The following is a 21813-nucleotide window of genomic DNA, read 5'->3' as shown; positions in this document are numbered from 1 at the left end:
CCTAGATGAACCCAAGGTGATCCTGCAGTAATAATTTCCAATTCACCTTTAAAATAGCCAGACAACCCACAGACTGTCCTTTATAACTCATAGCTGTGGTAAAGCATAGTGCTGCCTCCTATTGAGCGTGTGAACTTGAAACCAAACAACCAAAAACCACCCACTACTGTTTTTCTTATCAATATTCAGCAGGAGTTAGGCCGAGGATATACAGTACTTAATGCATGCACAACGTGTTCGCTTGAGGACGCTTCTGCTATGCAAGCAGTGTACTATCTATACTTGTATGTGTACTTAAAGTAATTAATCTGGAGGATTCCACCAGAGTGGCAGAGTGAGAAATCATCACAGTGAGAAAACAACATCCAGTTTCACTCTGTTGTAAGTTGAGTGAAGACAGATGTTAAAGATAAAAATTCTTTGCATTCTGATGCTGTTACAAAGGTACAAAAAAAAGATGTCAGCAGCTACACAGAAGATGGTATGTGAGACTTTTAAATGTATCTCATCATTACAATGGGAAATATGTGATGCTTGTATTGCCTACATGAGAAATGGATGAAGAAAAGCACCATGAATACATTTACATGTCAGCATTTAAGTCTGATGATTTGCTTCACCGCACTGAACCATTCATCAAACATCGAAGCACACAGATTTATCCTGTTGGAGCTGCATTGCGGCTTGCCATCACATGTTGATAGTAAACAACGATGCTGACATCACATACCAAAACTTGAACACACACGCCTCCCATATTTTCTGGTACTGCTACTCACACATGTGTTGTGTTAATTTCTGACAATGTGCTCAGAAGACACATCAAAAGAATGCTGGGAATGTGTGGTAGCCATGATGTTTGTGCTTAAGCATTTTGTGCATGAAGTATAAACCAGCCCTTCGTATGCATCTCCTGTGTTATTTCTCGTGTTTTAATAATTGTATATTGTTTTTGTTTTGTCTTACTTTCTTCTTTTAGTAGGGATTTTGTAAGTCCTCATTCTTATCCCTTAGTGCCCTGTTGTATCTGTTTTCCAGTTCCAACATGAAATTCTTTACATATAGGCTTTTAGTGAAGTGATTACAAGAGTTATTGAAAGTGCTGGTAGTTTTTTTCTAGTAATTTTATATTTTGTTAAATAAATGCAGTGCATAAACTACAACATTCAGGTAATCTCAGTACTTCTTTAATCAGTTTTATGTTTGTGTAAGATATACTTGACAGTATTTAAAAATTGCTTCCATAAAAAAATAGGAGGTGCTTTCATTTGGGTCTAGGATTACAAAATTCCTATGTTCATATAGAGTTTCTGATAGTCTGGTGTGCGTCTGTTACTTCTTGAATTTGATGTTGCTTAAACAGCTCATCCCTTGACCCCCGACCTGCCATCTGCTGCCATTCACTCAGTCCATACCAGATAGAGCCATTTTAAACTGAAATGAGTTAATGGAGGTCAGGTCATCAGTGCATACTAGAACACATGAGTTCAGAAAATGTTAAGATTAGAAATGACAGTTTTCTTTGACTGCTACACTTAGGCTACATCCACACTACTGCAATTTCATTTAAAACAAAAATGATCTCTGTTCACACTACCATTTTAACTTAGTTTATAAAAGTATTTTCATTCATACCAAAATGACTGAAAATGCATATTAAGTTAAGTTAGGTGGCTTTATTGTCATTCCATCCATACACTGTATTGCAGAATACAGTGACACGAAATAACATTCCCCATGACCACAGTGCCACATATAAATAAACACATAGACAACTGCAAGACAGGTAAAGACCTATACTAAACTATCTATATATATAATTCACTAAGGCAAGACAACCATGAAAAGCACGCCGGAAGGGGCGTGGATTCACTAAGCCGCTGACAAGTGAGACACCTATGGCGCACGCAGGAAGGAGCCACGCCCACCAACTCCAAGACCATTGGATATGATGACAACTCGCAGGGCCACGCCCACCAAGTCGGACGCGAGGACACAGAAAAAGTGGCGTCATTTATATTCGTCTGTCATGGAGGCCACATGCGGTGCAGGTCAGGTTAATGCCATGTTCATGTCATGCACCTCCGAGCTACGTTGACTGTTCATAGAGGCATGTTTCTCGCGGAGGTGAATCACCATATGCAGCGTGTGAAACGGTTTGCGAGGGGTATCTCATGGGATCTTTAAAACGATCATTTACAACTGAGGTTAAAACACAATGAAGTAAGCAGTCTACGAGTTTTCAGTTACAACGCATGACCGCTTGCACCATAGCAAACTGTTTTACACGCTACATACAGCAATTCGCATCCGCGACAAACATGCGTCTTCTTAGATGCTCCTGCAGGAACACGGAAGACGCTTTTCCTGCCCACCTACACTCCTTTTCACCGCCCGCGTCTACCCTCGCTCTCTACGCATTCACACTGCCTACCCATGTGCCCGGACGCAAAAACTCACCGACCACCCAGTTAGCCCCTTTTGTCTGTGCTAGGAGTCCACATGCACGTCTAAGCCACGTTGACTTTTCATTATTCTTTTCGGTTTCGACACCAACCGCGTCCACCATGAAAAACCATGCGAAAGGAACAACGAAGCCCCGCCCACAAACTCTACCCCTCCTCCCACGTGCTCAGGAACGCACCTCAGACCACTGCCCTGCCAAATCAAACAGCTCATCAAACACATACTCACTTGCTTTGGTCTGCGCTCCGGTCCAAACCCAGCTGTGAGCCACGTTGACTATTCTTTTGCCCTCCATGGCTGCCGCTTCAAATGTATTTCATGGAAACAACACTTCTTTCAATGTTATAGAAATTCCTGCTTCAGGTAACTGTTTGTTTCTGTCAGTCGGGTTTTTTTGGAGAAATGTCATTGATGAAACTGTTGCTCATAGCAAACTGTTTTACACGCTACATACAGCAATTCGCATCCGCGACAAACATGCGTCTTCTTAGATGCTCCTGCACTTTGTACACACCCCCCCTCCCACCGTGGTCGGGTGTCTTCGTGGATTATATATAGAAAGGCAGCCAAAACCGCACAAAGCAATGAAAAGTCTACGTGAGTCACAGGTACGGTTACCACTTTTAATACAAAAAAATAAGGGATGCATACTGCAGCGGGGTCCACATCCCTTGGAGGCCAAGACCACGGGACGCGCAATTTCATTCTCAAATACGGGACGATTCTGTATTTTATTCTGTGGGTGGTGGTGCATGGCAGTTCTTACTTAGTGGAGTGATTTGGATGCTTATTTCCGAAAACGAACGAGACTCCCGGCTGCTAAATAGTTACACGACCCAACAGCGGTCGGCGTCCAAATTCTTAGAGGGACAAGTGGCTTTCAGCCACGTGAGATTGAGCATTAACAGGTCTGTGATGCACTTGCATGTCCGGTACTGCATGCGCGCTACACTGAATGGAACAACGTGTGTCTACCCGGTGTGGGTAAGCCGTTGAACCCCATTCGTGATGGAGACCGTGGCTTGCGATTGTTCCCCACGAACGAGAAATTCCCAGTACGTGCGGGTCATACGCTCGTACTGATTACGTTCCTGCCCTTTGTAACCCCATCCCACCCCCCGGTCAGGTGACTTGGTGGATTATATATAAAAAAGCACCCAGAACCGCAAAGAACAATGAAAAGTCAACGTGGAAACCGACTGAGGCGGTGTTTGGAAAATTAACAGTCAACGTGAGTCACAGGTGCGTGTGGACTGTACACAGACAAAAGCGACTCAGGTAGGGAGTTGGGGGCGGGCACATAAGCGGGCAGTGCGTACTGAACGAGCGCCGTTCAACCCCGTCCTTCACTTTGGAAGGAGAAGGCGCTCCTCCGGTTTTCAGTCACGGACAATTGTATGTTGTTTCGTAACGTACATTGTTGCAATGTTACTTTTCTTGGTGGTTTATTAAATTACAGATTTTTCAAATGTTTATTTTTTCCTCTGTGCTTAAAAATCATTTAAAAAGCGGCCTGATACGCCGCGGGTTGGCTAGTAAATAAATATAGAAGTAACAGGTAAGTGAATAGATAGTAATAATTTGAAATACATAGTAATCTCTCTTATATAAAAAAATCCTGGGACGAGATGTGACTATTTCAGAGAGATACTTTCAAGTCCCGCGAGACAATACTTTGTGGCAAGAGATTTAACCACGTCCCGGGGCCAGAAATACAAGACAAAGAATAGATGGCAAACTAGAGCATCGAAAAGAGGTTCAAAAATGTTGGCGCGATACACATGCACAGCAGGTTAGAGATAATGAAAGTACTAAAATTCAAAAGTCTCCAAAAAATCATAGTAAAGATCACATTAGCGCAAACAAATGGAAATAATTACTTGGTGAAATAACGGAACAGCGAAAAGAGATTGAATATATTGTTCGGATTTAAACTTTAAGTCGGAGACTTGTAGATCGTCTAATTCGTGTTGCCATCAGGGAAAATTAGTGTTTCTTCCCAATGAAGAGGCGTATCCATGTGAAGTAAAAGATTTGTTGTTTGGTGAAAGTGAAAGCCACATGCGCGGGCAGCAGAGACGCGAAGTAGCTGGCGCGTACCTCAGGCTGGGGGGGTTGGTGAGCGAAGCAAGCAGGGGGCGGGGCCACCTAGTAAGTAAACAAATAAATAATAGGTAAGTTAACGGTTAGAAATAATTTTAAATAGACTGTAAAAAGTAAGATAAAAAATAACAACAATTAATAATAAACAACAACAGTAGTAACAAGTGTAACAAATGTACTGCATATAAATAAGCTACTAGGAGCAGATCTGAGGGCAGGGAGGCAATACAGAGTTCAGAGTACAGACTGCGAAAGAGTAGAGGCTGCAGAATCTCTTAGAACTCGTTCAGATGCTACAGTAACTTCTAACAGAGGGAAGTGTGACAAATTGACCATGGGACTTGTGGGAGCAGTCATTTACAATGCTGTAGGTTTTGCGGGTGAAATGCTTTATAAAGATAACTTTAACAGAGGACAGAGAGAGCCCAATGATCTTTTCTGATGTGTACACTATCTATTAGGATCAACTTGTGCAGTTCGAGCAACCTGACATGTCGATAAGACTGTACTTGCTTGTTCAGTTTGAGCACATATACAACTGGTGGCTGTATTGTGCAGGGTTAGTAGTCAGCCATGGAAACAACTCGTCTATGCTCTTTATGTTGAAATATGTTTTCTTCCGTGAAGGGTAACCAATCAGAGAATAAGACATTGTAATAAGCATTAAACCATCCAAAGTGTGATGGAGTCAGCATTTTCAGAAATCTTTGTTTTCCCCCATCCACACCGTACCACTAAACCAGTGTTTTTAAAGGTAAAACGTTTTCAGAAGTGTTCATTTTTGTGTGTTTAAAATGCTGGGGTAGTATGGACGAAAGGTGAAAATGAAGACAAATATCAGTTAAACATGTACTAGTGTGAATGAGACCTTAATCTATAAAATGTATAATCCTGATGCTTATCTATTTGATGATCTGTATCCATTTAGATCACTTAAAGTCACCCCAACTGAACAACACTGTCCAAAATGTTAATAATAATTAGCTGTGTTGGCCCTCTGACTAATGACTAAAGTCAAAGAAAATTTTACTGTTAGTTTACTAAAAAATGTTCAACCAAAAAAAAATCAATATAAATTGTAACTGTACCACATAAGTACAACTAAGAAATAAAACAAAATCGGTGTGTCTGATTACAAAAACACAGAATTAAACACCATGGAGTTGCAAATAGAAACTAACAATTTCAAAATAAGTAAAAGCCAATAGGAAGATAGATAAAAGGTTGGCGACCAGCCAGGACCCTGTTTAATGATGGGCAAATTAAAGACTCCAAATGAGGTCACCATTTTGGACACTGTCGTCCCCCAGTGCCTCCCTTAGTCAGACATGGCTGAAAGGGATTTCCATGCTCTGTTCTCTTCTGAAAGGGTTCCATTAATGAAACTTCTGGCAACATTATTATTGAAATTGCCTGCTGTGCAAGAAATGGTGGGACCGCTTCAGTCAAACTGGAAATGTCGTCATGCAATTTCTCCTCTGCTTTGCAGGTGAAAGGGCACAGGTTCTTAAAAGACCGTGTTTCCTCAGTGCTTGATGTCGAGGTGCTTGTGTCAGTAGTGCTGCTACCTATAGCAACAGCACATATAAAAGAAATTATATTATTATGAAAGGAAGGAGATTGGATAACAATTGAATTAAAACACCATTTAATTTATAATTGTCTTGGATAAACTGGTCACTTTAGGGTGCTAGTGAATGTAGCTTTCTGACATCAAATGCCATGTTGGGGTGTAAATAGGGGTGTGTGGACGTTTTTTACATTATTCCAGTAAAATTTTAATTTATATATATATATATATAAAATGGCAAGTGCAAGGTGTGTGCCACTTGGAATATGTTTAAAGTCTGGAATGTACTTATTTAAAAACACCATTTTTACATCATGTAATGTACTGAAAAGATGATGTCTTTGAAAAGGAGGCTGCTGATTATTTTACATTTTAATCTGGATTTTTTTTTTAATGATTCTAATTTAAGTATGTATTACATCACTGGTAAATCTCTCACTCTTATGAAACAGAATATTGATATTGTGCACGTCTTCTGTTTTGCAGATGCTGAGGAGTTCATTAATGACTTATCATACTGGGCGTCAACTAATGGCTGTAAGCAGTAGTGACCCTGTCGCCTTTCCACCATTGAACATCACTAACGGAACAAATACATGCATCATCTTTTATGCTACTAACTTAACCTTAACTGCTAATAGAAGCATTCAGATTGATCTAACAAATTTCACTTTTGTTGCCAACATGGTGAATTATAGTGCATCTAAGTGTAATGAATCCAATGCTGTGTAAGTAACTATGAAAATTATTATGAAAACAGTGATTGACAAGTGTGTGTAACAACAGTATTTAGCAGTGTACATTAAAATGAAAAAATGAACATGCTTATTTGACATAACTCTTTAAGACTGCGAATGAATTTCCATTTAATTTTGTATAACACTTTGCGTGACGTAAAACCCTTTATTTCTAGTTTGGTAAAGGCATGCACAATATAGATTGATGCACATTGCGGATTGTCTTCTTCTCTAGTTAATTTTAATTATTTTATTAAATTGTGAGGCACTTTGAAAAAGAGCTATTCAACACTTGTCAAAAATTTTACTCACACGTGCTGATTCAGAGCATTTATCTTGAAAGTTATTGGAGTGAGTATCTCAAACACAATTACAGTAATTATTGGAACTGACAAACAACATTACAATATACGCACATACTGCTATTTTGCGGGTTTCCCAGCACCCTCTTAATCTCCAATTTTAAGAGTGAGTATAAAGTACTTGTTATGAACCCTCCTCTGAAATTTCTTTGCAGAGAGCATCACAAGTTGATTGAAAACCTATTGATTGGCCATACTTTCATTACATGGTGCAGTTTTTCCTTCTTTGTTGGTGTAATCGTCCAAACTATGCCACGTGTCCACAGTAATAGTTGGAGAGCCAACTAGGTAAACCTGTTTAATTTGAACAAAACAAAAAGTTTAGCCTGTAGGCATGACAAACAAACATTAAGTCAATCCAGCCCTTACAGCAGTTAATATGCGACTAGACGACTCTCACTCAGCATGCCTGCTTTAATATTGTCCCAACCAGAAAAGGCGGGGCCTTCTCTGGGCTCTGTGGGTGGGGTCACATGCTCTCACTGGGGGTCTTCTTGGAAATGCAGTTGGAAAAGAATGGGCAGTTAGCAACAGCATCTCCTCTCAGTTCGGGGTGACATTGCTTACCTTGTTTGGACCCTGAAGGCGAACCCTAGGTGTACTTGTCAGAGAATGGGTTGAAATAAAGTAATGTGAATTAAATGTGACATCATAATTTAATATCCTATTAAGAGAAATTGTATGAAACAATGTGTATTTTTCTTACATGAGCGCAAAACAAAAGATGAACACACTGCATGAGGAAAAAACAATTTTCTAAAGAACAGCTTGTTCTTCTTTTGATTAAAATTAGAATTAATATTGTTGTTTAGTAAGACATGAAGCAATATTTCCAACAGTGAGAACAAAGTAATATGGGAAGAGATGGCATAGAAAGTATGTGGCTGCACATCACAACCTAGGTTAGGCGCCAAGGTGCAAAAAATGTTTACTAAAGCAAATCAGCAGAATTAAAAATAGAAGGCAAAGGCCGAAGGTGGCAAGATAATAATATTTTCCCTTTATTAAGATTAGAAATAGGAATAATTTGAGCACAATGAAATGCAGTTAGAAACCAATCAACACAACAAAATTATGTAAAAATAATAGTAATGATGGTTTGCCTTGCCTCCACATCAAGTCTGATATTTTTATTCTAGGATCAGACATTTTGGTATTTTCCACCCCTCTTTTTTCTTCCTCATTCTCATCTTCCTCATTGTCATTAGGCAGAGGAATGTCTGTTGTAACAGCAGTGCTGTGCACCATTCCACCCACAACTATCACATCTCAGTACATCTGAGGTGAAAAGCAAATGCCATCTGACAATTTATAAATACACTGAAGGGCTTCTTTTTAATACAAACATACTTTGTTCTGATGTGATGTGCTGTTTTGAACTTCGGCTGCTATTTGCGGGTTAGTTACATGTGTCGATGTGAAAGTTATATCATCTGTTCAAGTATAAATCTCAGTATTCTAAATTTCCAGAGAACTGTCATGATGTGAATTTAATGTGCCATGTCTGGTGGCTTTTGTCGCTCACTAGGATGCCGCAAGAGGCAGCCAGTTTAAGAAGCACTTGCGAATTAATAAATAGGTGGGGCAGCACGTAGATTACAAAGAACCTGAATGGAGGAATTTCCTGATCTTGATAATTAATGTTTATTCTGTTATTTGATTAAACAGTAGTTTAAATATAACACAGGTGGAAAAGACAGCAAAAGACACGCTGCTCCTCTTAGGTGTTCATTTTCATGTGTTCTTATGTTTGCACTTTAACTGTTACTGTATTAATATAATTAAAGAAGTAAACTCTACCGAAAAAAGATAAAAGTGAAAAAAAGTTTCCCATGATTAAGTTTGAGAAAAGCTTTAGTATTTCATATTAAAAAATGTCTTTTTGCATTATGAACCATTTTTGTTTTTGTAGGTTGTCTCTAAATTACATGAATCCCACTTCAGGAATTAACAATCTGGAGCTCAGGTAAAATATTCACATATCATCAATAATGAATATATATATATATTTATTTTTTTTTCTTTAATAGTAATATAGACATTGTGAGACTTGCCCAGACACCACCAGTCGGAGACCACATCTTTATAAAACTCATACATTTATTTAGCACCACTATACACAGGTTTCAGTCCCAAACACCACACAAAGCACTCAGCAATAATCCCCCACAATGAACTCTTCTTTATCACAGTCCTTAGCTGCCTCTACTCTCCTCCTGGAAGCTTTGTCCTGCTCCCACTCCCGACCCAAGCTCCCAGACTGTAAGATGGCGACGCCTTTTATTCCAACCCGGATGTGCTCCAGGTGGCTGGTGATGATCTTCCAGCAGCACTTCCTGGTGTGGCTGAAGTGCTGCCCTTTGCACCAGAAGCACTCCGGGCGTCCCTGACAAGTTCATCTGCCATCTTGCCTGGTGTGGCAGAAGTAACAATTCTCCAGGTCTCATGAAGCTTGAGACACACCCTGGCGGTGGCCACGGGTCCAAACAGGCCAGAACCTCTTTGTTCCTCCCCCGTGATCCTCTCCTAGACCAGGGTGGTTGCCCCCTCGTGACCAAGAAGCTATTAATACCCTTTTCCGGTCCGTCAGGTACGGACCTCAGCAATCTGCCACAACATATAGAGAAAGACAGTAAAAGTAATAATCTGTGCACTAGGATGTGCCATGGAATTATTTTAGTTTTTTTTAAACATTTAAAGTTCATATAAAGGTATTAAGGTATAGTGGTTGAAGGGGTAGTGCCAAAATGTTTTAGCTACAAGGGCCTCAGTTTAATTTCTGGCTCAGTGTGTGAGATGCTTTCACATTCCCTGTGTGTCTGCATTCATTTCAGTTTAATAGACAACTCAAAACTGGCCCAGTTTAATCACTGAATTATTATTGAGAAGAAGGAAAACACTGTGGGATTAATTAGTAACAAGGTCTGTAACTAGGAAGGATGATATTTTACTGGACTTACGCAATACAACAATTTATGTTTTTTAGTAAGAGGTCATAAATCACACATGAAACAAACTGATTTTCTCAAAAAAAAAATTTTTAATCACTTATTAGGCATTCAGCTAGGGCAGGGATCATAAATGGGGGAGCTCAGTTGCACAGGTTAGCTACTGAACAGTCAGTTGGTGCACTAATAAGCTTGGCCTAGGGCACAATATAACTTAACCCTAACCCTAAGCCTAATACTAAGCCTATGCATAATTTATATTTTCCAGTCATACCCCTTTCAAGTTAAGGGTTTTTACAAAGGTGAAATCCTGAGGATAAAAACCATACTGGAGATTAAACTGTCAGCCTTGAGACAATGCAATAACCAATAGACCACACTGTCATTTGCAAATTCTGAATACGTGTCAGATATTTGTTAATGCAGTAGATGTTCTTCCCTAACAAATTTTCTTTGTTAAACTTAGTGATGAAGCCTCTGCCCCAGTGAATGCTCCATTGAGTCTATCAATACAAGTTAGGCCTAGTGGAATGTGAAACTAGAGTATTACTTGTTCATCAACAATATTCAGATATTCTGTGACACTGGAAAAATGTCAGTATCAAGAAAACCAATACCAACGCAAGCCAACAAAATTATATCAGTGGCATTCAGTGAGACAGATACATGGACTTCACTGGTATACATTAGTGTGTCTGTGCTATATTAAATGTTGTGGTTATTGTAATAAATTTGGGTTTTGCATATCTTGAAATTCAATCTGTCTCATGTCTGAAAATGTTTTTTTTCTGTGGCCTTGCAAAATTCTTTCATTATGATGTCACTTTATCAACACCTCAAAACTTTTGTTTTTCATGGGCTCTGCCATTTTGGGCTCACTATGCTCTCCACCCATCACATGATGTGGAAGTCGATATGCATTACTGCACTCCATTTAATGTCTATTTATGATGATGCCCTGCAGTGTCTGGCATCCTAGCTGTTGGATCTGTCAGAGAAAAATACTCTATAAATAAAGAATAGTCTTGAAATTCATTTGTAACAATGGCTCAAGATGAATGTCCTTTTATTACACCTGGTCATTTCTGTCATGCCTTGTGAACATCAGAGTTCTCTATAGCAAGACTGGTTAGTCTTAAGAGACCAGTTATGTGTGTTTACATAGCATATTTAAATATATTTTAACTTATAACAATCAGCACACAGATAAATGGTACATCCTAGTAACAACCCCATGCTAATTAGTATTACGCTTTTGACATATGCATTTAGCTCCAAAGAGAAGCTTATTTTTAAATAAATTCTTAAAGAGATAAAATATGTTTAATTGTAATTATCTCATCATTCTCATGGTTACTGCTTAGAACCCTATTGGTACAGAACATCTTAGTAACACAGGAAAGGTACAATCATAACATTTATGATTTAACACACAAATAATAAAACACATGCAGGGACATACTTGAGCATTTTGCTGCTACAGCTCCCTCACCTTATTTTTCTTTCTGTAGATGAGCAGAAGCTAAAAGGCACTCCTGAGAAAACTTTATTCTCAGGGCCTTTGCCTGTATCTTTGGACTCTACTTCCTAGTCTAGTACAGATTTTTGATTTTGACTTGCTTCATTTTTCTATACTTTGTATTTTTGGAATTTGTTTTAATACTTCTGGCTGTCTTTACTGCCCCCCAATTTCTTTGACAATACTTAAAGATTTTTTTACAAGCACCTAAAACAAATTATAAAACTGAAATTACAAACTGCTTGTGGAGAGATTACATTGAACACAGAGACAGCTTTGTCGACTTTTATTTTTCTGCAATACATTGATTTTGAGAGAATAACAAAGATTGAATCCTAATCATTGCATTTATAATTTAATAACAGGTGCAGCGCATGGCTGTCAAATCACCACTTTTTAAATCCACTTGCTTCCTTATTATCACATACACATAAATTTCAATGGTATTTTGCGATGTTCTGCATGTTCATCCTTTGAGTGGCTCATAACCAGTGGTGTGTGACCTGGGTCAGAGTTACCAAAAAAAAAAAATATCGAAGAATCAATATGGTGCCACTTCCTTGAATTGTCAACCATTGCTAAAAGGCACTGGTGGAAAAAATGCCCACAACGCCCAGAAAACCCTCTTCCTTCCTCCCATCTTCTACGACCTGGAGAATCCAAGTGCCAGTTTTCAGTGTATGACAAAAGGGACTAAATCAGGCCACCACACACTCACATAGTATGTGATCCGTGTCATAGACCTTCACCCTGCTCTCTCGTCACACTACTGCTCATAACTCTATCCTACTACAAGGTTTATTCAATTTTTGCACGTTGATAACTAAATATATCTTTAAGAGTGTTGTAAAGTATATAAAATTATTATTCTTTTATTACAGATTTCTGATGTCCAACAGCTTCTACAGTGGTTCAGCACGCAACTGGTTTACGGTTGATTCCTTTCAGATACTACAAGATAGCTTAAACACTGCAGTTTTTAATGTTTCCATGTCTGTACCAGCAGAATACTCTTACTCTTGTCAGATGGTAGGAACAAACATAAATTATGGATCTCAGTTCATTCCAACTAATGCACAGGCCAAAACATGGATGATATCCATTACAGATTTTCAGGTATTTACTTGCTATATTGATCTGAATTATGATGATAAGAGAATTTTACATCATATTATGCTTTATTTTTTCAAATATTTGACTATACTGCTTTAAGAGCAATTTATTTTGTATAACACTATAGTAATAACAGCCTATCAATGAAAAAGATGAGCCAGCATTAATATTATTGTACTATATTTGACAGAATGCTTTTCACAAAAAGACAAACAAGACTGAAGTATAATGCAATTGCTTATAAATGTTTGTTTGCAGTTGTGGCACAGACAGGCCAGGTCAAGTGAATTGTAGAGGGTCACGCAATGAGTCAGGTATTTAGACAAAGCTGGCAAGCTTGGGACTTAAAGGACAATACTTGAGCAACTGTTTCACCCTGTCTGTCTAAATACAATGGTTGGACATAATGAGAACCTCCTCACAGCTGCCTGTCATATATAAATATATTTTGTATAAAATATATTATTTACTATACCTGTATTGGAGATTTCTATGGTCTGTTCTTGCAGGAGCCTATTTTTTACAGGATGGTAGTCACCTGGAAACAACACACATGAACTCATTCATAATGAGCCAATGCAGAGTTGCCAGTTAACTAAGCACATGTGACTTTAGGAAGGGGGAGAAAATGAATGCATCTGAACACAGATAGTGACTGAGCCAGGATTTCACCACCTAGTACCTGCTACCTGGTACCATTATAAAAACAGAAGACTGTATTTCTAACTGTTATGTAAATGCTATACAGTATTCATTCACTTTGGTTATTTATCCTATGCCTTTTTTAGATTAGAGAGGTTAGATATCACGTACACTGCAAGACCATAGGGAAATTCTAGTGTCAGTTTGAGAAGTACAGGTAGGCAATAAGACAATACGATGATGATGTATAAGTAAATAAATATAATAAATAAGAGTAACAGAAGAAAGGACTAATATATATATCGTGCAAGTAGAAATGTACACACACACACATATATTTTATTAAACAATAGGGAAAAATGTAGATGGTGGTACACATGATCTGTTTTGCCATCTTTTTGTGTACAAAACAAGTTTTATTTACTCATTCTGTTAAATTAACTTTGATGTGCAGTACTATTAAGCATGTTGTAAAACAGGCTTAAGTTATTGCCATGTCCATCTATATATAAATATACTGTATATTATGATGGACACCTGGGCATCAGCAAGCCCAAACCCCAACATGAACACACAAGCACAGTCCCGGGTTCCAATAAAGGTTAATTTATTAATCAAATCCTCTCACATATGTCATCACAAGCACAAAATACAAGTTTTCTCTCCAGAAATGTTTCTTCCAACCTTCCTCCACTCAAGCATTGCTCCACTACCTTCCTGCTCTGACTCAACTGGATAAGGGAGTGCAGTCCCTTCTGTGACAGACCCGGGAATACTTGTGGTGCCAGGATGATTGCCCGATGGAAGCACTACTGGGTCACATGGAAGTCCATCATAACTGGGAGCTGCAACACCCTCTCATGGCCCCTAGTGACTCCAGAAAGTCTGCACTGTGGAACAACATCTCCCAGCATGCCTTGCTGGTTTCCTAGAGTGCACCGACATCCGGGGCTGTTACCATCTTGTGTGTTGTGAAAATAAAAAGTTTCTAGCGATGTCTTTTTTTCCTAGTAAGCAGTCCATCCATCCCTTTTGGTCCTCCCGTCCGGGTAAGGAACCATCCCCTCTCCTGGCCAGATCTACAATATACACTAGGGGCCTTGGCCCCCTGGCCACTTCACTTGCCAACTCCATGGCCTGCGCCACTTCATTGAAACACAAATTAGACGATCTACAAGTCCCCGACTTAAAGTTTAAAGCCGAAGAATAACTACATCCTTCTGGCATATCACCTATTTCTGTTTGTTAGCGCTAATGTGATCTTTACTCTCAGTTTTTTGAGACTTTCGAATTTTATTACTTTAATAACCTCTAACGTGATCTGCATTTGCATTGCGGCAGCGTTTTTGAACCTATTTACGACATTGTACTTTGTCTTCTACTCTTTGTCTTTTATTTCCGACACCGCTTGGAGCTGAGAGCGCAGGAACTGTGCCTGACAATAGCATTCATACAAATAACAAGTAATTGGATGGTGGGTGTGGTTGTAGATGTTTGACAAGAGGGCGGGACTTGTCAAAATCTCTTTACAAAAAGTCTTGTTTTGCAGGACCTGAAATTATTTCCCACGGGTATATATATACTGTATATCCTATGTGGAGTTTGCATGTTTTCCCTGTGTCTGTGTTGGTTGCCTCCTGGTGCTGTGGTTTCCTCCAACAAAGACTAGCTGCAAGTTAAATGGATTAGTGTTGGGTAATTTGTGTTTGTATGTAAGTGTGTTTCACTCTGCAACGGTCTAACTCAGGGGTGGGCAATTATTTTTCCAAAGGGGCCACATGAGAAATCGAAATGGTTTTAGAGGGCCGGAATATATATAATCTACCTAATATATACTTAATACCTACTGTATAATATTCGTAATTACTTTCCAATATATATGATATCCTACTATAACAAACAGTAAATGAAACATTACAATGAGAAAATGTAGGATACAATTATATACATACTAGCAAAATACCAAGGCCAAGAAAGGAGAAGTAGTGTGTTAAAGAAGCAATGAAAAGAAAAGGAAACATTTTGAAAATAACGTAACCTGATTGTCAATGTAATTGTTTTGTCACTGTTGTGAGTGATGAGTGTTGTTGTCATATATATATATATATATATATTTACACACACACACATAAACATATATACACACAAATACATATATATATATACATACATACACACACACATATATAAACATATATATACATATACATACATATCTACATATATACACACACAGCTATTTCAGATCAGTGCAATACGCTGTTTGTTAAAACGGTTGACTCCGCTCTTACGTCAATAACAAATCAAATCATTCAGTTGTCTTTGCTCATATGTCATTTTAGAGCTGGACGCCTGGCATCTTTTTGGCCACAAGTTCGTTTCTGTTTGGTGTGAGGTTCTGTGTTGTGGAGATTCTCAGGATGGATTGCAGGTGCTCATCAGTGAGGCGACTCCTGTGTGCTGTTTTGTTAGTCTTTATCACTGAGAAGAGCTTCTCACACAGATATGTGCTACCAAACATGCACAAGGTTCGAGCCGCATGTAGACGGACTTTTTGTGTTCTTCAAAGTCACCAAAGCGCCGTGCAAACTCAGTGCGCAATAACTGTAGTAAGCGGTAAGTGTTCGGCAAGGCAGCTGAAGCGCTGCATTATGGGATCTGTAGTTTATTGTGTTACCAGCGCTTCATATACCCGGCTTTAATAACAATAATACAGTATATAAAATGATCTCAAGGGCGGATATAATTACACGCCGGGCCGGATGTGGCCCGCGGCCCTTGAGTTTGACACATATGGACTAAATAGAACTTGAAAAGATATATTTTTTCAAATGTGATCGCGCAATTCAGATAGAGTTGACGCAAGACTACAGCCTGCATGCCTCAATAAGTCATCCTCCCTCGCTCTTACTTTTTACCGCTCATCTAATGAATACACTGAGTATGGCTTTACCAAAACAATCATTGATGGCGAATAAAGTATCCATTATTCGAGTATGTGGAGCGGGATATATATATATATACATATATATATATACCCGCGTATCGCAGCGGAGAAGTAGTGTGTTAAAAAGCTAGAAAAGAAAAGGGAACATTTTAAAAATAACGTAACATGACTGTCAATATACAGTATTTGTTTTGTGAGTGTTACTGAGTGTTGCTGTCATCAAGGATTTGATTATCATTATTTCTTTCAATCAGGTTCGTATTTGTAGGATGTGTTGTGTTCAAGTTACATTCCGTGTTTGTCAATCGCTGTAAAGATGACAGGTTTCATTCATCGATTCGTTTCTTACTGCATCAATAAACAGCTCGCCTTCTTCTTTATCTGAGACCTGACACACTGCATGCACGGGTTTTTTTTACACTGTCTTCCTTTAGCGGGACATTGACTTTTTCCACCGTGTGCTTTGTTTCCGCAGTAGTTGGATTTATGAATATGCTTGTATGTATCAGACGCTTCATATTTTTTGCTGCCTTTTCAATTGTGTAATTCGGTTTTTGTTCAGCGCTCTTTGGAACTGTTGCTTTTATCTGTGCACTGCGCCAGTTCACGGAGCCACTCGGTGTACATGCATCGAAGGTTCCCAGCTGTGCTGGTGCCATCTCGTGCTATGTCCATGGCTGTATTTAATGTTACCTTAGTCCTGGCACTTAAAACTTTCTCTCGCAGTTTCGCTGAGTTTGTGTCAAACACCACCCTGACCATCTCATCTTCCTCTCCATAAGCACAGTCCTTCACCCGTGAATATTTACCCGTGGCAGTTTGCTATTGGATTGCCTCTGACGGACGGCGTTATATGGGCAGGCACTAAATTACAAACGCCAGCGGCAGCCTGTCTATGAACTTAATTTAAAGTGTAGGTTTACATCGCTTTGTTTCAAGTAGCAGAACTCATGAATATGGTTGTATATGTCACTCGCTCGCTTCTTATTGTTTCGCTGCCTTCTCAATTATATAATGCATGTTTTCTTCAGCGCTTTTTTGAGGTCTTCCTGGTTTTCTATGTACTGCGTGATTACGTGGGAGGCGTGATGATGTCACACGAAACTCCGCCCCCACGGCGTTGAAGCTCATCTCCATTACAGTAAATGGAGAAAAACTGCTTCCAGTTATGACCATTACGCGTAGAATTTCGATATAAAACCTGCCCAACTTTTGTAAGGAAGCTGTAAGGAATGAACCTGCCAAATTTCAGCCTTCCACCCACACGGGAAGTTGGAGAATTAGTGATGAGTCAGTGAGTGAGTGAGGGCTTTGCCTTTTATTAGTATAGATATAAATATATATATTGTGAGACATGCCCGGACACCATCAGACAGACACCGCATCTTTATAAAAAGGTCTTTTATTTTGTCCTCCATCATAAATACACAACTCAGTCCCACACAGTCCACTGGGCCTTCTTGCCCCAATCACCTTAATACTGGGCCTTTCTCATTCTGTCCCTTGTCACTCTGTCTCTTGGACCGCCTTTCCTCTTGATGGGAGCCTTGTCCTGCTCCCACTCCCAACTCTAGCTCCCAGACTGTAGGAATGTGGGCCCTTTTATTTTCACCCGGATGTGCTCCAGGTGCTCCCTCTGATGTCACTTCCTGGTGTGGCGGAAGAGCACTTGGAAGCACTCCGGGCGTCCCTGGAGGGATTCTCCTCCATCTTCCCGGGTGTGGCGGAAGTAAATTAATCCCGGGCCTGCTGAGACTCGGGGCGCCCCCTGGCGGTGGCCACAGGTTCCAATAAGCATAAGCCTCCTTTTTCATCTCCTGTGGTCCTCCTCTGTTCCAGGGCGGTTGCCCCCTCGTGGCCTGGAGGACGTACATGCCACCTTCCGGTCCTTCCAGGTGTCCCGGCCAGGTTGTAGCCCCAGCAACTCGCCACAATATATAAAATTCTATTTAATGAACAATCACAAAAACAGTTTAAAAAATTTCAACTTTTGCAATGTTTAAAAAAACTAGCATCATAACTTAACATAAAATAGCAGCATCAACTTACAGTAAACCAAACATGTCAAACAGTCAATCAAACAAGTGTGGAGCACAAAATTATTGAGCTATTTAAGGAACATTTATAAAAACAATTTAGAAAATGTGCATTTTTTGCAGCATTTAAAACATAGCATCATAACTTTATTATCTAGTTTTCAAAGACCAACATCACATTAATTAGCCTCAGTTCTTCTGGTGTTCAGTGAGAGAAATCTAGCCTGTTTTGGCCTTGAACAAGTGCACTGAAGTCAGGTTGAATATCTGAGGTGGATATGTGAAGGACAGCACACAAGTGATCATCACTGAGAGAGGATCTATATCTGTATTTGTTAAACTTCATCACTGAGAATGTTTGTTCACAGATGTAGGGAGATCCAAAGAGAAACAACATCCTCTGAGCATGTCTCCTCAAGTGTGAGAAGATTTCCTCTTTGAGAGAGGAATAAAACTCTACCAGTGATCCAGACTTAAAATGCTCGGCCAGTAGATTATCAGACTGCAGATCAATGAGTTCAAGCTGGACATCATTATCCACACTATAAGTAAAGGGAGAAGAAATCATGTGCATTTCACTTTCAACTGTTCCTGCCTTGTGCCTGATGCTTGCTGGCATAGGTTTCAGCTTCCTTCTGAACCTGCTCTAGAATGTTACAAAATGTGATAGGTGCGCAAAATCTTCTTGAAAACTCACCATGCAGTGCACCTAACATGGATGAATACTTGTGATGGTGATCAGCTGATAGTGGGACTTCTTTCAGTGTTGGCATGTGAGTGAGAATATTGCCCTCTCATTGACTTGAAAGAAACTTCAACTTTCTCATGAAAGCTGTCACCAAGCTACACATTTTGTGTTCAAAGAGGCCCTTGCCTTGCAGCTTGGTATTTAGTTCATTCATTAGTGCAGTCACATCAACAGCAAAGGCCAGATCTGCAGTCCAGTGTGTATCTGAGAGCTCTGGAATGTCGTTCTCTTTCTTTTCACAAAACTCCTGAATCTCTGCTCTCAGGTCCCATACTCTTTTAAGCACCTTTGCCAAGGCTGAGCCATCTCACAGCTGTCTGGTAGCCTATGTCACTATGTTCACTTTCATGCTCCTCTAACAGTGAAACAAACTGTCTGTGATTCAGTGCTCTTGCCCCGATGAAATTAACTATTTTAGTTAAAACATCAACAACATGGCTAAGTTTCAACATCTCCTGATGAATGATACAATGCAAAAATATCAATTTCTGTTCTGGGTTAATTTCAGTCACTTTATCTTGCATCCGCCTCAAAAGTCCAACATTTTTCCCCATTAGATTTGGACAGCCATCGGTTGTAACACCTACCAGTTTGTCCTATTTTAGTCCCAGCGTGTCCATGGATGCATTTACCTCTGTGAACAAATCACTCCCCGTTGTAGTCCCTTTCATTGGCCGCATAGCTGCCAGCTCCTCCGTTATCTCAAAGTCTTTCGTTAATCCACGTGCAAAGATAAGTAACTGGCCTGTATCACGGATGTCACAGCTCTCGTCCAGAGCCAAGGAAAACAAGACAAAATTGTCAGATTTCTTTTGCAGTTGAAGCTCCAATTTCTCCGCAATGTTCTCGACCCGCCTCGTTACGGTGCGCCTCGAGAGAGACACATTTGCAAACGCGACTTTTTTCTCAGGGCATATTAGCGCTGAAGACTCCACCAAACAGTCTTTAATAAACTCCCCATCAGAGAATGGCTTACTGTATCTTTCACTTTTGTAGGATATTACAAAGCTGGTCATGACTGCAGCATCCCTGGATGAGTGGAGCTTTGTAAAAAATCCTTGTTGCTTTTGCAGTGTAGCTAGCAAATCTTCCGATGCTCGTGCCCTCTCTGCATCACTGAAATTCTTGCATTTTTCTCTGTATTTACTCTCGTAATGGTGATTCAAATTGTATTCCTTAAACACCGCTATATGTTCTCCACACACTAAGCACACAGCTTTACCGTTGATTTCAGCACACCTTCTTAAAAACTCTACATTCTGCATCAATTGTTCTTTTTTTAATGTTAGCTGACATATTTAAGGACTAAGAGCTAATTTCTTGGAAGCTGTTCAACACATCCGCTGACGTGCATAAGCACACTGATAATTAAGAAAAACAACAGTGGCTTTCAAACTAAAAGTCGTGTAATTGCATTTCGTGCACCTATCACAAAGTAATAGATGTCGCTATACTTTTACTATGAATTCACGTGGGCCGGTCAAAGGTAGTCTGCGGGCCAGAAACGGCCCGTGGGCCATAAAATGCCCAGGTCTGGTCTAATTCCTTCTCCAGGGATTGTTCCTGCCTTGTGCCTGATGCTTGCTGGCATAGGCTTTAGCTTCCTTCTGAACCTGCTCTAGAATGTTACAAAATGGAAATTGATGACTGTTTCTATACAGTACATATATACCTACAAGGCGCCATTCAGGAGAAAATAAGATTTGCACTTTTCACACTACAAGCTTCTTGCCAATCACTATCTTTGGGTGGCTGCTTCACTTTAATACAACAGAACAAATCAAGGTCTGCAAGCATATAATTTAAAGACTGAAGAAATATTCCAAGTTAGACTTTTTAGTTTTTATAATCAGTGCAATAGTTATACAAACCACGTTTCAGTAACAAGGGGTTTCAATAATCTGATTAAATGAAAAAAAAAAAATACAAATACATTAAATGACAATTATTTAAATAAAAGATACATTTAACTTTGTCAGTTTGGTTGAGCCTTTACAAGGCCTCACACACTCATACAGTATGTGATCTGGTCTAACTGACATCTTTTTCTTACAGATTCAAGGATTCAACATACAGGGAGGCCTATTTTCCTATGCAAGTGATTGTTCCTCATTCTTCTCTCCTTTCATTTGGATGGCTTTGGTGACAGCCTTTGTGCTGCTATGCGTTCTGGCCTACGGAATGTTGATGATAATGCAGCTCACAACCAATGAGAGATTTGATGATCCCAAAGGGCATGCGCTCTCCGTACCACAGAATGAATAGCATTTGTTTTATTTTTCATGTTTTAAATATGTGTATTTATAGATATTCAGGCCTTGTTTGTGAATATTTTTGCTGTTGTGTGAGTACTCAGCATTTACTTTGAAGCTTGTGTCCTATTTAATAAATCTGGCAAATTATCGTCAGACTGATTGTTTAAAAATTTTTGTGTCAACTTAATTCATGAAAAAAATACATATATTGTTAAGACCACTCATTTGTATTCAATTATAGAACATTCCTTATCATTCATTTACACCTACAATAACATTTATTTCTATAGCACATTTTGATACACAGGATGTAGCTTAACGTCCTTTATAAGATGTCAAAGGAATAGTTACAAATACTATAAAAAAA

General features: G+C 39.3%; 1 protein-coding gene across 1 annotated transcript in view; it reads left to right on the top strand.

The window, feature by feature from the left end:
* The window catches only part of LOC120533973 (V-type proton ATPase subunit S1-like), a 65208-nt gene extending 43598 nt beyond the window's left edge, over window positions 1–21610 (top strand). The window contains exons 7-10 of the mRNA XM_039761144.1: window positions 6626–6867; window positions 9151–9204; window positions 12587–12821; window positions 21247–21610. Of these exons, the coding sequence (XP_039617078.1) occupies window positions 6626–6867; window positions 9151–9204; window positions 12587–12821; window positions 21247–21456 (741 nt within the window). The 3' untranslated portion in view covers window positions 21457–21610. The remainder of the gene's footprint in view (window positions 1–6625; window positions 6868–9150; window positions 9205–12586; window positions 12822–21246) is intronic.
* The last annotated feature ends 203 nt before the right edge of the window (window positions 21611–21813 follow it).

Source organism: Polypterus senegalus, chromosome 8 (assembly GCF_016835505.1).
Source record: "Polypterus senegalus isolate Bchr_013 chromosome 8, ASM1683550v1, whole genome shotgun sequence".
Lineage (NCBI taxonomy): Eukaryota > Metazoa > Chordata > Cladistia > Polypteriformes > Polypteridae > Polypterus > Polypterus senegalus.
Note: the sequence above shows the minus strand (reverse complement) of the source record. Positions and strands in the feature narration are given on the sequence as shown.